At 38.5% G+C, this 16,574-nt stretch overlaps 2 protein-coding genes across 2 annotated transcripts in view; one reads left to right on the forward strand and one right to left on the reverse strand.

Moving 5' to 3' along the window:
- Positions 1-16,574, reverse strand: part of GEMIN6 (gem nuclear organelle associated protein 6) — a 146,991-nt gene that overhangs the window by 53,235 nt on the left and 77,182 nt on the right. The gene's annotated exons all lie outside the window — the stretch shown is intronic.
- The window catches only part of SOS1 (SOS Ras/Rac guanine nucleotide exchange factor 1), a 43,398-nt gene that overhangs the window by 13,714 nt on the left and 13,110 nt on the right, over positions 1-16,574 (forward strand). The window contains exons 6-10 of the mRNA XM_054290219.1: positions 213-356; positions 2,079-2,189; positions 2,299-2,397; positions 12,991-13,118; positions 13,900-14,555. Coding sequence (XP_054146194.1) covers positions 213-356; positions 2,079-2,189; positions 2,299-2,397; positions 12,991-13,118; positions 13,900-14,555 — 1,138 coding nt within the window. The remainder of the gene's footprint in view (positions 1-212; positions 357-2,078; positions 2,190-2,298; positions 2,398-12,990; positions 13,119-13,899; positions 14,556-16,574) is intronic.

Here is a 16,574-nt window from a genome sequence, read left to right on the forward strand (position 1 = left end):
TTTAATATCTGTCACTTCTTTGTCATGTTTCAATAGTGTACATTTGATATTTTTCTATATATTCATTATTTTAAAAGTACATTTTATGATCTTATATAAATCACTATATTATAAAATTACTGTAAAATCTTGTTCTATTTAAGGAAGTTCTTGACTTTCACATCAGAACAGAGTAGCTTTGCACATTTGACTTCTGTCATGTTTTGTTGCAGGATGTGGAAAATATATTTAGTCGTATATCAGACATCCATGAACTTAGTGTGAAGTTACTGGGTCATATAGAAGACACTGTTGAAATGACAGATGAAGGTAGTCCTCACCCACTAGTAGGCAGCTGTTTTGAAGATATGGCAGAGGTAAGAGAATGGTGTTGTGTGTTTTGGTGGGGTTTTTTGCTATTCATATTTTAATACTTGCAATTAGATCTCTGTTCCAGCTGACTTTCTTCAGTTTCAAATCTTTTCTTACAACCCCACTGTGATGAAGGGACTGTCCATTTTTTAAAGTGCTCTTATCTTTTTAGTCTCTAAATCTCAGTTTTTAGAGTGGCAGTTTAAAGTTCAGAGAGTGGAGGTGAAAAAACCTCAACATTGATGATGCGGAGGTTCCTGTAAAAGTAGAGGCTGGTCAGCCTCTCCTCAGGGCCTGAGAAGATCAGCACATCTTCCTGGACTTCACATCCAGCCATGTGAAGGACTAGAAGGTGGTTGGCAGAATCCAGCACAGATTTCCTAAGGACAAACTGTAGCTGTCCAGCTGACTGCTTTCAGAGTGATGGCTGTGTCCATGGACAAAGGGAAAAGCAGTTATTATCTCTTATCTTACCTAAGCAGGGCCTTCAGCACAGTCTGTCATAGCATGGGGGAGATGCAGCCTGGATTGTAGAGCATGGGCAGTTGGCTGAGCTCTCAGGCTTTTAAAGGATTGTTATCAGCAGCACAAAGGTCACCAGCATTCCTCAGGGTTTGATACTGTTTAATGTCTGTATTGGTGTTGTAGAAGGAGCTAAGCCTTATCTAGTTGGTAGGTGCTGCCAAATTGTGGGGGGACACACAGGAGGACAGAGCTGCTGCTTGTGGGACCTGACAGGCTGGAGAAATGGACCTATGGGAGCCTCTTAGAGTTGAGTAAAGGCAAATGAAATTCTGCACCTGGGAACAAACCCCATGCAGTGTCTCAGCTGAGGAGCAGCACTGCTTGCCAGGGCTGGGAGATCCTTGGAGATTGGATGTGAAGGCTAGCTAGCTCCTGGGTTGTATCAGGGAATGTGTCACTGGCAGTTCTGTGTAGAACTTGAGACCAAATCTGGTGTACTGTGTCTGGTTTTGGGCTTTCTGGTACAGGATAGGCAAGATAGCCTTGTAGTTTAAGGTTGCATGGTGTGCATGATGATTAAGGAGTTGAGGCCCACAATGCAGAAAGAGGGTTGAGACTGCTAGGTTTGTTGATTCTTGAGAAGGCTGAAGCAGGAGATCTCACTGCTGTCTTTAGTTACCTGAAGGGAAGGTGTGAGGATGGCCAAAGCAGATTCTTCTCAGTTGTGAACTGCGAGATGAGTGAGAGAACATGAAAATGGCAAGAAGATTAATCCTGATTAGATACTGGGAGGAGAGGGGGAAATTTGCAATGAGAATAATTGAACATTGGGATAGGCTGTCCAGAGAGGTTTTGATGCCTCTGTTCTTAGAGTTAGAACTCAGCAGGATGAGAGACCCTGAGCATTGTCAGCCAGCTTGAATGATGGATCTGTCTTTGGCCCTGAGGTTGGCACTGCTTTGAGCAAAGAATTGGACCACTTGACTTCCAGAGATCTCTTTTAGGCTGATTTAATCCATGAGTAAAAGTATGGATTCTTCTCTATAGGTGTTTTGGAAAAAGTATGCAGAAAAGTCTCTCCTATATAGGATATGTATTGTCTATAAGAAATATGGAAGCTTATCTGTTAAACCAGTTTTGTAAACTGATGGCATGCCTGCCCCTGGGAGAGGGGGTTGGAACTAGAAGAGCTTTAAGGTCCCTTCCAACCCAAGCCATTCTGGGATTCTGTGATTGTAAAGTTATTCTGTGTCTCTTTTTAGGAACTAGCATTTGATCCATATGAATCATATGCACAAGATATTTTACGACCCGGGTTTCATGATCATTTTCTAAGTCAATTGTCAAAGCCAGGAGCAGCATTTTATTTACAGGTAACTTGCCTTTAAATAAGACATGTTGTTGATATTACTGTGTTAATTACATTGTCTTATTGCTTCAGTACATGTATTGCTTTAAGACTGAAACTTATTTTGTTTCTAGTCAATAGGTGAAGGCTTTAAGGAAGCTGTTCAGTATGTTCTACCCCGGCTCCTCCTCGCCCCTGTTTACCACTGTCTTCATTATTTTGAACTGCTAAAAGTAAGAATATTGTGTAAATCTGATGTGTTTGGGGATTTGGGGTTTTTTTTCATGGTTCTCAGTGTTAAGTGAGAGCTTTGGATACTCAGGTGTAAAATCTTTTACTAGAATGTGAATAATTAAACTGCTGTGTTGGGAGAAAAGCAGGCTGTGTGCTCTGCAGGTGGATGCTATAATTAACTGAATATCAGCTGATAATTATTTCTGTTAAATTATCTATCAGTCTAGAAAGTAGTAGAGATCTACACACTCATATTCTTGGAATGACTGTTTCAACAGTGCTAGGAGGTGATGGCACATGGCTGTATTATAGAAAATGTCAAGCTGTTACTTTGTAACAGCAAGATTCCCCTTCAGACTTCATTTAATTTTAATAAAAGCTTCAGTGTTCTTGCAGTGCACTTCCCACAGGATTGTAAAGGTGATATCTTTCCTTCAAAGGGAAGGCTTGGTTAATATTTATACTTGGGCTCTTTGTAATTAGACCTTGCATTGATAGGGTAACAATAACATACACATATAATAGCTGCAGAATGTTACTCTGGGTCACCTGTCAGTATTGCATAATGATCCTTAAGGACTGTAAAGCATTTTGAGGAAAATGTTCCCATAGGAGCTTCTTTTGGGCTTAATGGAAATTCATAAGGTATACAGTGTTCCAAAGAAGTAGTTATGAAAATTTGGATCAGAAGTAAACCAAAAAACTAGCAAACAAAAAACTAAAACAATTTTTAAGAAATGTGTTGTGTTTCCTTGAATTGTTTGGTTGTCTTTGGATAAGTCAGTAGTTCATCTTTGAGCATAAGTGTCTACAGTTGTAACTTCATTTTTAGTGATTTAGACCTACATGTACACCTTTGGCACGTAGCACATCTTGTATAACATGCTTTTTGAAAAATTTTGGGATGCATGCTTGATCTGTTTGTCTCATTCATGGGTTTGGTCTGACTTCAGACATCTTTAAAATATGAAGCATTTCCTTTTGTGGCAGTCCATTGGAAGGGAGGTTTGACACAGCTTGTTTGTGTTTTGTACAATAAAGACGTGCACAGACATAAGGTGTCTGCTCATGCTGTTATCTCACAGTGTCAAAATGCAGTACTGAAGGCTTTGCATACTTCCATGTGAACATGGCACTGTATTACCTAATGGACAAAGCATGAAGGATTAGTGCTGTGTGACATCCAGGCAACTGCCTTGCTTCTTGCCACTGGCAACTTCAGGGGGGAAAGGAGAACATGTGTGCCTATGGAATAGGGAGCAGCCTGTTTGCCTTTTCTAGGGCAGGCTGGAGTCTAAGCTGACCCCTCTCCTCCAAAGTTTATCAGTCTTCTTGCAGCTCATCACCTCTGCTGTGTGAAAAATTCTTCTTTTCACATTCATGCTCTACACACAGAAACACACAGAACTCCTGTACCCTGTGTCAGTCTGATGTTGTGCTGGATTTTATTCTGTATCTGATAACAAGCTCCCAGGTTTTCTTCCCACCATGTTGCTCATGTCACATTTTAGTTGGACACCTGTCACTGTGGTCTGTCAGCACACGCATGTCATGTGCACAGGGAGGGATAGAGGGGTACATGAAGAGAGAGGTGTCATCTCTGGTGGCAGCATCTTCAGCTCTCAATGAGTACATCAGTGTGCAATCTAATACGAATCCCTGCCTCAAATAGTCTATGCTAGCAGTTGCATTTTCTTCCTTATATCTGGAATCTTTGAACAGATTCCAGCTTGATTTTTATATGCCACAGAAGGATATTTGTGCAATTATATCATCCTGACAGTTCCACTGTTACAAGACATTGAATTCTCTTGTGTGATGAGAGGCCCGAGTTAGTGATTGCAAGCATGTCTATGAATAATCAAGTCAAAAATGCTATGATAATGGACCTCAGGTTATGAAGAGACAAAATGTTGGCAAAGTAGCATGTGGAAAAACATTTGATTCCTCTTGAATATAGATATACTTAAGGATAGAGAGGTTAGCATTTATCTTTGAGATGTGTTCTATAATGTTGCATATTTTGAAGTTATCTATTTAAAATGCATTTCAGTTACCTTCTAAAAAGTAAATTTCTATTCACTAAAGGTTATCCTATTTAGAAACTAAAGCCTTCCTGAAGTTGGACAGTGTACCAGGAATGCACAAATGCATGTTCTATTTTTAGCTGAATATTCTTGCTGTTACATTGTTGGGTAATTACCATAGGACTAAGAGCTGTGTTTTCCTTCAACCAACCTGAAAGTCCTCAAACTTTTATATAGGAACTATATAAAATAGCAGCTTTGTGTGAAGCTGCACTTTTCTGCAGATGTTCAGATAATAAATGAGCATAGAATCATTATTATGATATTTAGTAATTGAAAAATGAGATTTTCAAGACCTTTGAATTGGGCACTGTTTCAAATGCTGCACATATGTATGTATGTATGATACATACATTGAGTGAATTGATTACTTTAAAATTCTTTTTTTTTCCAGGTAGAAATGCTGCAAAGCATATATAAACTTTGCTTATATAAAACAATATATTTTGGGTAACAGGAGAACTTGGTAGGGGTTTTGTGTGGTTGGGGTTTTTTTAAGCCAAGTGCAGACTTGTGTCCCATGTCTTAGGAATGGTAACTATCATCTCTTTGCTAATATATTTTAATATTTTTAATTAATGCTAATGGGTTTTTTATATTTCTATTTTAATTGGAATTCTGTCTATAATATACTAAAAATCTCAGGATACTTTCATTTCACAGCAGCATCTATTATGTTTATTTATTTTTTCTCAAACTTTGTTCTTAGATGATAACTAACTTTTCAGATTTTACTGACTGGCAAATCAGCTGAAGTAGGAATACTCCTCACTTGAACATTTTTGTCTTCCTCTTCCACCATGCTAATGGTAAAAATAATAATTCTGCTTTGGCAAGGTCTTTCAAGATGATAACCTCTCAATTTCCCAACCTGTTGGTGTTAAATTTGTTACATGTTGCTGAAGGGGGCACAAGGTAGTACAGTGTTAGTTTAGGACTAGAGTATCTTGAGTTTGATGCCCTGAGTTTCTTGCTGTATGTTTTATTGGGCAGCACATCCCAAAATATTTTGGGCTTTGACTTCACTTTAATTCTCAGCCTTGTTTCACCGAGTGTTGTGTTCCAGAGTATAACAAATTGAGTGAATTCAGTTTGCAATGCCATCTGTAAGTGGTGTAACCCAGCCCAGGGTGGAGAATCAAAGTCTTAATTAGTTGAACTTTGTCAGTCTGCAAAGGTTTTACAATATCTGCAATTACAGATCATTGTCTCTCAACACTGTCTGGACTGCTTGTCTTCAGTACAAGCACTGTGATTAGCAGGTTCTGTTGCTTTAGTCAATTTGCAAAGTATCCTTTAATTACTGCTAAAACCAGTAAATCATGGACTTGAACTAGCTGTGAATTATTTCTAGAATATTCACTTAATATCAGCGCAAGATATTACTTCCTGAAATCACTTTTTCTTTAGTGCTTCTTTCCAAGGACAGTAACTTGTATGCACAGTACCATTTGAAATAAATAAAAAGCAGAAGTATTAAAGTTTTACATATCTTTGTGTATGTAGCTGCAGATGTGGATGACTTATTAGATCCACTGGAGATGATGTGTAGTTCTAAGTCTCTGTGACCAAACTGTTGCTGGTGTGTGATAAGGACTACCTGGTGTATTTGGGTGTTTCTAGGAGAAAAAGCTGGGGTGATGTAAAATTTGGACTGAAGTCTAAGAAGAGGTTTCCTAGAATGTGACAGTAGGTAAAAAATTTAAGAAACTTCATATTGTTAAGCTAAGAAGTCTTGTGTTACAACTGGAATGTTGTAAAGGTACAGGAGTTGTGTCATGGTAGAAGCCAGAGCTGGTACAGCCAGGTGAAATGAGGAAATGAGATTCTGTATTTACTTCTTGCTTGTGGGGTTTCATTGACAGTATTTTTATTTCTTTTCTCTTTTAAGTGCTAGTGAGTTTATGCCTTAAGTCTGTTGTGTGTTCATCAGCCAAAAGGGAGAAGCTGATAGGGAAAAATAAAACTTTGTCACACATTTGTGGATGTGTGTGCACTTTTCCCAGAAATTTGGTTATTGTTAATTGAATTAATTGGTCCTTAATTCTCTTTCTAGCTGTGACATTTATTGATGTGTTTCCTGTGTTTGTATCAGCTGAATCTGTGCACATGGGTGTCACTTCATTTGTCAGTGATTTGTGTCATCTGTTGTGGAGGTATAATGGGGCTGCATGTTTTGCTTCTTAGGGTTTTTTCCTTACACACAGGATGTATCTGGGATTTTGAGAAGCAGATGTCTCTTTCCAGGAAATTTTCTAATAATTTCTAATACTCTCCTTTCTAAATAGGTATCTCTGAGAATATTTTTTCTATTATCCCTCTAAAATTGCTTTTCTGCAAAACCTGGATAAAATATAACAAAAGTGAACATAAAATATTCCTTGTGACCCTTTGCCTTCCAGTCCTCAGTGGCACTTGAGCTGTGTCAGTCAATCCTGCTGGCCCTGTAACAGCAAAGGCTGTACTTTGATCCCTTGAGGCAGGAGTAGGATGTCACAGGGCCAGACTTCTCTGGGAAGTCAAATGAAGCATGTCCTGAACTCCAGACTTACGGCTTCACTTGCGTGTTTAACCGTAGGGTTCCAAAGTCCTGTTTTCCAATCAATTTTCCAGAGCCACCTGCATGGCAAATGCTCTGTAGTCCTGTGGGAGCTAGAAGAGCTGTATTAGCTGATTTGTTCCCACTTTTTAGTGGCTGCTGTTAGTGATGGTAGAGAGCACTTCAACTTCATGGCAGCAGCTTGTGCTGAACACCCAAGGCCAAGCTCTCATGAAAATGGATGGGTGGTACAGGAATTTGCACAAATTTTGTTCTTTTCTTTCCCTGCTAAATAAAAGTTTTGATAAAATCCATCGAGGACTGAATGTTAAGAAGCTTATTTTAGCTGGGATTTTCAACTCCCAGTCTTTCTGACTATGGCAGTCATGATACAGTCTCTGATACATTTGCATTGTTGCACAATCTTTTAAAAACCATCGTGTATTCCCCTGTCCTCTTCTCTTGCCACCTTGCGTACAAAAGGCAGATCCTTGGAGAGAGGTAGTGCAGTGGTTGAGACTTCCATATTTGCATCTCCTCACTGGAAATGCTTCTGGATTTAGTCCTACTACCAGCTTTCTTTGTTTCTCTTATAACAGTGCAGGTTTATGTTTTCTGTCAGTACTTCAAGATATTCAAGGGAAACACGAAGGAAATAACAAACAAGTGGAACAACAAACACCATTTATGGTTTGTTCTTGTCATTTGCTGTTTCATTTCACTTCACCTGCTGGTTTTTTTACTTAACCACCCGGGTTCCTCTTAAAATCAGCAGGATTTTACCCTTGCTTCTCAGAATGATCTCTGAAATTGTACATTCACCTTACATAGCATCGAAATATTCATACATTTCTGTTCAAGAATTCATACATTTCTGTCCAAACATAGAGGTGTCATCCAGTTTTGCTTACAGCCTTGCAAAATTTTCTGGCAAAGATTAGACTTGAATTGTTTTGAAGCAGAAAAAGTGGATTTTAATCTACTTTGGAATTACAAAAGAGAAAGGGAAGATGTTTTTAAATTGCGTTATCTTTACTTTGATGGAAAATTTGGGGGAAGAAAATGGAAGACCTCAATTACAAGTGTGGAAGCACGTAGGTAAATATTCTATGGTATTTCAAATACTGATCTAACTAAATGCTATAAACTAAATTATGAGTTTTAAATTTCTAATGTATTCTGCAGGTCTGCTAATAGTGATGAGACAAACCAAAGTGACATTAAGAGAGAAGAGAGTTTCAGAGCATGAACTCTCTGGAAGGATCTGTGTGAACTTGTACATTTGTTGCAGAAGGGTAATGATGCTGCTGTGGAGGAGACATCAGCACATGCAAAAAAAAAAAAAAAAACCAAAAAACCAAACCCCATATTTCTGAAAAATGCAGAGCAAATGGGTTTTCTGTACTTTGAGAAGCCAAGCCCTCCTATAGGCAAAGTAGCCATTCCCAGTAATGGAATGTAAAATGCATAAATGGCTGCTAGTAGCCTATAAAAATTCTGAATCTTTAGGAAATAGTTTTGTGAAAGCCTCAGAGAAGACATTTGAAAAAAAGACTTTGCTTTTCTATCCCTTCCTTGGTGAAAGAGATGCTGATGTGTAACCTAACATTGATTGCGTACATGAATCCCTTCCCAGCTGCAGAAACTGAGAGCAAACTTGCAGAAACTGAGAGCAAAATTTCACCTCTTCCTGCTGAGGAGACCCCAGGTAAAACACTTAGCAGGGTGCTGTAGCTCTGGAGCAAATCTGGAATATGGTCTTCCAACAGGCTGTACCCCTTTATGGGAATGCTAATGGCAAATTGGCCACATAAGAAACCTTTTGTACTGTTGAATTGGTAAAATATCAGCTGACAGACTTGTGTAGTGAACAGTTCTCAATGGGTCTTCCTGACTTCTCCTCAGTGTCCATCCTGATTTTCAAAATGGCACTTCCAAGAAATGTAATTGAATTCTAAAACATAATTATTTTAATTTCACATATACACACACATCCCTTCCCAAATAAGAACGTTCACATTGGATAATCAAAGTAACAATTCCTTAAATTCATATCTTTCTTTAGCCCAAATGTTTTTACCTTTTTTGGCCTCAGATGACATTTGATGTACTTGAATTTTCACCATATATTTAGGATCTATTTTAAGTCACATAGTAAAGAGGTGAAGGAACAAGGAATCTTGTACTAAAAGTTGAAATGCTTTTTGTTTTCCTCTGTTTTGATGCTTTACTTGTCCAGTATGTTTCCTAATGGGTTGATCATATTTTATATTATGAGTTAAACATAACATGAAATAAAAGATGAGGGCCTTTTGAAATGTACTTCCAAGAGAATGCATGAAGGCTTTTTGTAGCTAATTGTCTGATGTCTGAGGTTTGATATTTGATATGTGCTATTTTATGTAACTTTTAAAAATTAAACTGAGAAGATAGAGTTAAACTTTGAGTGGAGAAAAGGTTTTTATCATTGCTTCAGTAAGATACTAAGTTCTGTTCCACTGTCAATGCAACCAGCACTCCTGCTGCAATGTAGATCTAAATAAACATAACTGTGTAAATATTTTTACTGCACTGTGCTCAAGATTGTCTGAATTTATATGAGAACAAAATGACTTTTCAAATTTCAGTGCATTGAATGTATGTTCAGGAATATGGCATGTGGAGTTTCCTTCAAGGTTCAAGTGTGAGTTGCTTTTAGTCTGCTAGCATTTTCCAGAAGTGCATAGTGTTCCCTGCAGTTGTCCCCATTTACTGTCCCAGATGATTTCCTGATGCTTTCTAAAAATTCAAAGTTTCTAGATATGAGAACACTTTCTTTTGTCGCCAGTACTCTGCTGCTTTGGGCTGAGTTTTTTGGGTTTTTTTAGTAATTACAAAAAGTCAGAGGATGCTCTCAAGTATCTGTGCTGTTGAGCCACCCTCCAGGACTGGTTTGTGGCCAAGTGCCAGCAGACCTGCCTGCCTTGCTCAGAGAAGAAACCCTGTTGGTTTTTATTGTTGATTACAAAATAGCTCTGTCTTCTGTGTATTGAAGCTGTGGTCTTGATTCCCAGAGGAACTGGGGAACTTGCAGTTTGCAAATTTCAGTGGTTGGACTTCATCTTCTGGGAAGACAGAAGTCTAGGTTGTGATGCAAACCCTGAAGTACAAGACTTCCTATCTGTCATGACACCTGCTGCTATGGTTCTCCTCTGTATTTTCTATCACTGTATTTCCAGAGAGATGCTTCTCTGACAGTGTAAGAGGTTGACCACCACAGTCTAATTGTGCATTGCATGAGAAGGATTTCTTTTCTATCTCTTTGGAATTTATAAATATGTAATCCTTGTGGTATGCAACAGGTAGAACAAAATACCTTGTCTTCCACTTCTTGGTGTCTCTCCAGAAATTGTGGCCTAGAATGTAGAGTACTTTAGAGTACTTTCTTTTTATTAGAGACTTCCCTAGCAGTCTGTTTTTAAAGTTTTTTTCCTTGAATGAACAGTGTCGTGTGCCTGGAGTATTGTGAATCACATGAATGATAAGCTAATATTTTCTCATAAGATTGTTAAAACCCACAATCTCTATAATACTACTGATAATCAGAAGTCTGCACTTCCTTCACATAATATTATAATATTTTTTGTAGTATATAGTGCACTTTCTGTAAAAAACCAAACAGAAGCAAACAGCCCCAAAACAAAGCCCCCCTTACCACTTACTTAGCATCTCCCTGGTTTCTTCATTAGGGGGCACTGCACAGCTATAGAAGAATGAGTGAGATTTGCAGAGAAACTTTCTGGATGCTTTCCAGTTATGCCATTTCACTTTCCACCTTTTCTGAACTGTCCAGGGGCGTGTAAGATGAAATCATTGCTGTAATTTACACTGAGTTCTGGTTAAGTATGGTTTTAGTAACTGTACAGTACCATGCTGGAATATAAACTTCCAAATTCCTGTGTCCAGAGAAGTGTCTCCATAGTGATTCAGAGTATTGCTTGATTTGCCATTTGTGTTGGTGTTACACAGAATACAGCACAGATTTCTGCACAGCACTTTCTAAATGTTAAACCTGGAGCATAATTACACTTACTGGATTTTTATTTAGTTTCTAAGTATTAACTGCTTTCTCTATATGTAAATGTGTGTTTTGCTATGGGATGTGGATAAATACCAACATTTTTGCAACTGGAGAGAGGTTGCTGTGAAAAGCAACATAAGAGCAGATTGCTTTGCAGTAATGAATGTTAATCTTTATTAGTTTGTTTCTGAAGAGAATGTACAGTATATTGTAGGACCTAGTAAGGCATATTTTCAAGGAGACCTGGCTTAAACAATCTCTTCCACTGCTGAAGAGTAGTAACCCAGAAATTGTAGGAAATCCAGCCAGTGTTTTGATGGAAGCTTGTAAAAAGGCAGCACATAAGGCAAACAGCCTTCTCTGAATCCTTGGGCAGGAAAGATGCAAAGTCTTGGAGGTAGTTACAGCTTTTTCAAAGATTTCTTTCAAGACTTCTGCCAGTGGTGGACTTCCCTCCTTGGTCTGAAATCCTCTCTGAACCCAGATCTGCAAAACTGAAGCAAAGGGGAGATGATGCCTCCCTAAATCTGGAGAGTAGAGGAATATGAAGAGGGTAGTCTGTTTCTTCTTGGATGATGTCATCTCCCTAAGATCTTTTGGGGAGTAATGCTTGTTGTGGTGCATTCTCAGAGCTGTTTCAGTGGTTGTTACTCAAGTAGGCTCTCCCACCTAATGCTGCTTCGGTTGAGAGTACAACAGATGATGCTACATGAACCAAAGCTGCCTAGAATAAACTTTGTGGTCATCCTTGTGGCTGAAAACAAATGAAGTAGTCTTTGGCATTGACAGCTGTTGCATTGAATGATTAACTCTAGTTAGGGGGAAATTAGTGCTGTTCTCTGACCCATTGAAATATCAAACATGACTGTTGTACTCTGTTGGATTTTTAAGGACAATACCTATATTTTGCACTGGAACCAAACAGCACAATTTTACTTTTTGCAAGGGTGTCTCATTCTGGTTCATGCTGGCCTGCATTTCACTTCTACCACCAAAACAAATCCTTCAATCATGTGGAGCTAATTCTTGGTGTGTAATAGTCTAAAATGCTTGTCTGTTAATAATTCTGCAAATGTTGTTTCAGTTTGACATCTAAGCCACAACTGTAGTCACCTATTTTTTCTCTCACATGAAACATTTTAGTGCTTAAATGAAGATTTGAGATGCAAATCTTCAATTTAAGCAATCTTAAACATGGCAGATCTTGTTTTTTAAAATTTACCTGTCATAACAATAGCTAGACAGAAAATATTGTGTTAACCCTTCTTACCCATTTTTAGTTTAGTTTTTAGATTCAAAACTCATTGTGGCTCTGGGCAGCTTGATTTGTGTTGGCTCTGCAGTTGTGCTGGAGGTTGGCTTGAGATAATTTCCAAGGTCCCCTTTCACCTGATTTATTAATTAGGCTGTTATTCATGAGGTGAGAGTCCTTGTAATCTTCTATTTTTAGATGTGATGAAGGAATTCTGCTTAGCTTTGGGTCCAGCTTGCCTGTTCCAGGATGTTTATGTGTTATGGACTGATTTGATCTTGTCCTGTAGTATGGTGTGTATGGGGATCTCCTTCATTTCTTGTTCTTCTCAGGATTTAACACCTGAAATGGGTTCCAGTAAGGAGCTGTAAGGGAAGTCAGACCAGTTTGAGATAAATATTGTATCTCTGAGTGTGTTTGTATCTGGGGGACCTTAGTGACTGTGCTGGATTTTAATGAGATTAAGCTCTTAGCAGAGTGTTGTCTCTCACCTGTGTCAGTAACACACCTGGTTATTACCATTAACTTCTATAACAAGCAGGAGCATGGAAAATCAGCAGAAGGTTAGATTTCTTCTTCCTGGGTCAAACTTCTGTATTTGCACGTGCCAAAATGCTTGTAACACTTCCTGTCTTTGACTTTCGATGTTCACAGCAATTGGAAGAAAAAAGTGAGGATGAAGAGGATAAGGAGTGCTTGAAGCAAGCAATAACTGCCCTGCTAAATCTTCAAAGCAGTATGGAACGGATATGCTCCAAAAGCCTTGCAAAGCGAAGGCTTAGGTAAACGTTTCCGCTTTTTCTGCTCTCTGCTCTTAATGCTTTGCTATAAATCCAGGGCTCCCGGTTTCCTCTTTTAGTAAACAATGAACAAAATAGTTTGTGACAAGCCTGCTTTTTCAGAGGAAGTGACATCAAAGCCAAGATAATTTGTTATTGTTTTAAAACAGTTCTAATTTCTATGTGTCCTTGCAAACTGGTAGTTGAGACGTTCTGAGAATTCACTGGTAAGTAGAAAGTTGTGGCTTTGGTGGGTTAATTGTGCTCAGATAACAAATATCCACCTAAAAATATTCTAAAAGTACCTTTCTGTGTGGTTAGAAGGTAATGTTCTTGAATTTGAAACTACTCTTAAAATTGTTTCAGTATTTTTGTTGCCAGACAATTTTTGTGCTGCCAAGGGTAACCTTTAGGCTTGAACATGAATGCAGTTAGAGCTTTTTTTTTTCTGAATGTACTTGTTTCAAATTAATGCCATCTAGAGTTGTTCTGTTGGTTATGGAAGTGAGTGGCTTGTTGGGCTAAGGAGCACTCACAGCTTGCCTGCCTCTGGTTGTTTGTGTTTAGGTAAAACATCTATTGCTGAAGATAAGTAGAAAATGTATCAGATGAGATGCTTTAGTCAAGACTTTGCAGTGGTGCTGATATTGAATGATGAAATTGCATTCTCAGTGCAATCCTCACTTCTCAGAAGGATGATCTGGTGTTTTTGTGTTAGTGGTGGTTGTGTTTTTTTACAAACATGTGTACTAACAGGCTGCCTTTTTCCCATCCTCCACTGAAGTGAATCCGCATGCCGGTTCTATACTCAGCAGATGAAGGGGAAGCAGCTAGCAATTAAGAAAATGAATGAAATCCAGAAAAATATTGATGGTTGGGAGGGTAAAGACATTGGACAGTGCTGTAACGAGTTCATCATGGAAGGAACACTCACACGTGTAGGAGCAAAGCACGAGAGACACATATTCCTCTTTGATGGCTTGATGATTTGCTGTAAGTCAAATCATGGCCAGCCAAGACTCCCTGGTGCTAGCAATGCAGAATATCGACTCAAGGAGAAGTTCTTCATGCGAAAGGTACAAATCAATGATAAAGATGACACTAATGAGTATAGACATGCTTTTGAAATCATCTTAAAAGATGAGAACAGTGTTATTTTTGCTGCTAAATCAGCTGAAGAGAAAAACAACTGGATGGCAGCATTGATATCTTTGCAATATAGAAGCACGCTGGAAAGGATGTTGGATGTAACAATGTTACAGGAAGAAAAAGAGGAGCAGATGAGATTTCCAAATCCTGAGCTTTATAGATTTGCAGAACCCGACTCTGAAGAGAATATTGTGTTTGAAGAGAACATGCAGCCCAAATCTGGAATCCCCATCATCAAGGCAGGAACTGTTGTGAAGCTCATCGAGAGGCTGACATACCACATGTATGCAGGTGAGGCACTTGGTTTGTGCAGCCAAAACTCAAGGTAGTAACTAGTTCATGCTTCTCTCTCTGTGTTAAATACATGCAGCAAAATACATAAAATGAGTAAAAAGTGAATATGTTTGGCAGTTCACATGGGATATTACATGTGCATGAGATTGTTCTCATGCAAGGGAGGGGGTGGGAGCCTGCAGCAATTGAGCTCCAGACAATACTTTTTCCTTTGTGCCCCAGGCTACAAGAACTGCCTTCCCTCCAGACTTTTAAAGCTGGATGACACAGGAAGGGCCAGCATTGTGGGAGAGAATTATGGGCTCAGTGTTTTCAGTTCAGGATTGTACTCTATCAGCTGTGTCCATGCTGGCGTGCCATGGAAAGACCAATATCAACTTGATAGATGCAGTCACTTGCATACTTTGTCCTCAGAACTTTGCCTAAATCAGAACTTCAGTGAGGATTTGATTTAAGGACTTTTGACTTAAGGTTTCTGTTTGTGTTGAAGTCATGTTAAAGACATTCATGTGGTTATCCAGGCTGACCTCAGTGTGTGGGGTTCTTCTTGATGGTAGCCCAGGATTTTCATAAGCTGTGCTGCAAAGCATGGGCTTGTGTTTGGGGTTTGGATTTTTTTTGTCCTGTTTCTGTCTGTATGTCAGTTATTCTGAAACTTCATGCATCTTGATATTAGTGCTTTTCATATTCAACAGTTTTTTTTTCTTCCTTTTTACACTCTTAATTGTAGATTGTTCTTCTGCATCTCAGTCCTAGATACCCGGCATAGATCAGGAATATTTGTTTGAAAGAAGTGAGCAGTAAGCAGAATATAATTTCTATAGTTTAGTACTCTGTTTACTTTTTAAAATACTTATATTTAATCTCTTCATTACTATTCTTGCTCTTCTTTTAATTTTCCTAATGTTTACTATAAAGCCAAATGCAATTTTGTGCTGGCAGTTTTTATCTGAGCAGTTTTGTAGCTGTCTTCATTTTCTTGTAACTTTTCAAACTTCTAGCTCTTGGCTTTGTATTTTATAGGCATGATTTATGACATAATTTATGTTGTAACTCTTGAAAGTTAAATCAAACAACTCAGCCTTAGAGAAAGGGAGACAATTTTCTATTATTATTTTTAAATCTAGTATTGCCTTTGCAAAAGAATTAGCAAAAAATATTGTATGAGAAAACTGAGAATATAGGTTCTGAGAGGTGGCCTGAAAGACTTTGACCAAAAGGATAAAAATAGTTGTCTTATTATGTATGTAGCTTGTCTTTGTAGCCTTAATCATCTTAGTGGATGTGATGCTGCATTGCTACATTGTGCATAATTTCTCAACACTCTTATCTTCTATACCTTCTGTTTTATAATTGGTTATCTGTGAGGAAAAACATCATTGTTCTCACCATTCTGTGCAGTCTTTTCCAGGGCAGCAAAGAAATAAAAGATAGAGTGACTCAACCAAAAATGCTCTGTTGTACAGGAAACGTGATCCATTGGTGATGTAAATCATTGAGGGGTTTGTTGCATCTTGTGAGATGCAGTGAGAAGGGCAGCAATTCTCCAGAGTACCAGGTTAGCTCTTTCACACGTGTATCAGCTGAGTGCAAGGCTCCTCCTCTGCTTGGAGACCTGGGAAGATGAGTGCTTTGGTGATATGTAACCAAACAGCTACAGACTGTAGAAATGCTTTTCTTGCCCCACACAGGATTGTGTATCTGTGATGGTGATCTTTAAAGTCTTTATTGGCTTTATATTCAGATGCCAGGACAGCAAGTGTTTACCTTTCTGAGTCAGTTTTTCTGAAATTCAGTGTGACTGGTTATGGCAGCCCTTGATCTGCCAGTTTAAAGACAGTATTTACTATAGCTGTGGCTTTTCTCTAGGTTTTTATTTTTGTAGGTCAAGTGGTGTAAGAAATAATTACAGATATACTTTGCAAAGGTCATACAAATTTGTTGCAGTTTAGTTGTTGCTGTAGTCAAATCAGGTCTCAATTTTTTGTAATATATGAAGACCCACACAGTCCACCT

Source organism: Melozone crissalis, unplaced genomic scaffold (assembly GCF_028551555.1).
Source record: "Melozone crissalis strain CALT ecotype California unplaced genomic scaffold, PUWL_Pcris_2 ptg000081l_1, whole genome shotgun sequence".
In the NCBI taxonomy this organism is placed as follows: Eukaryota; Metazoa; Chordata; class Aves; order Passeriformes; family Passerellidae; genus Melozone; species Melozone crissalis.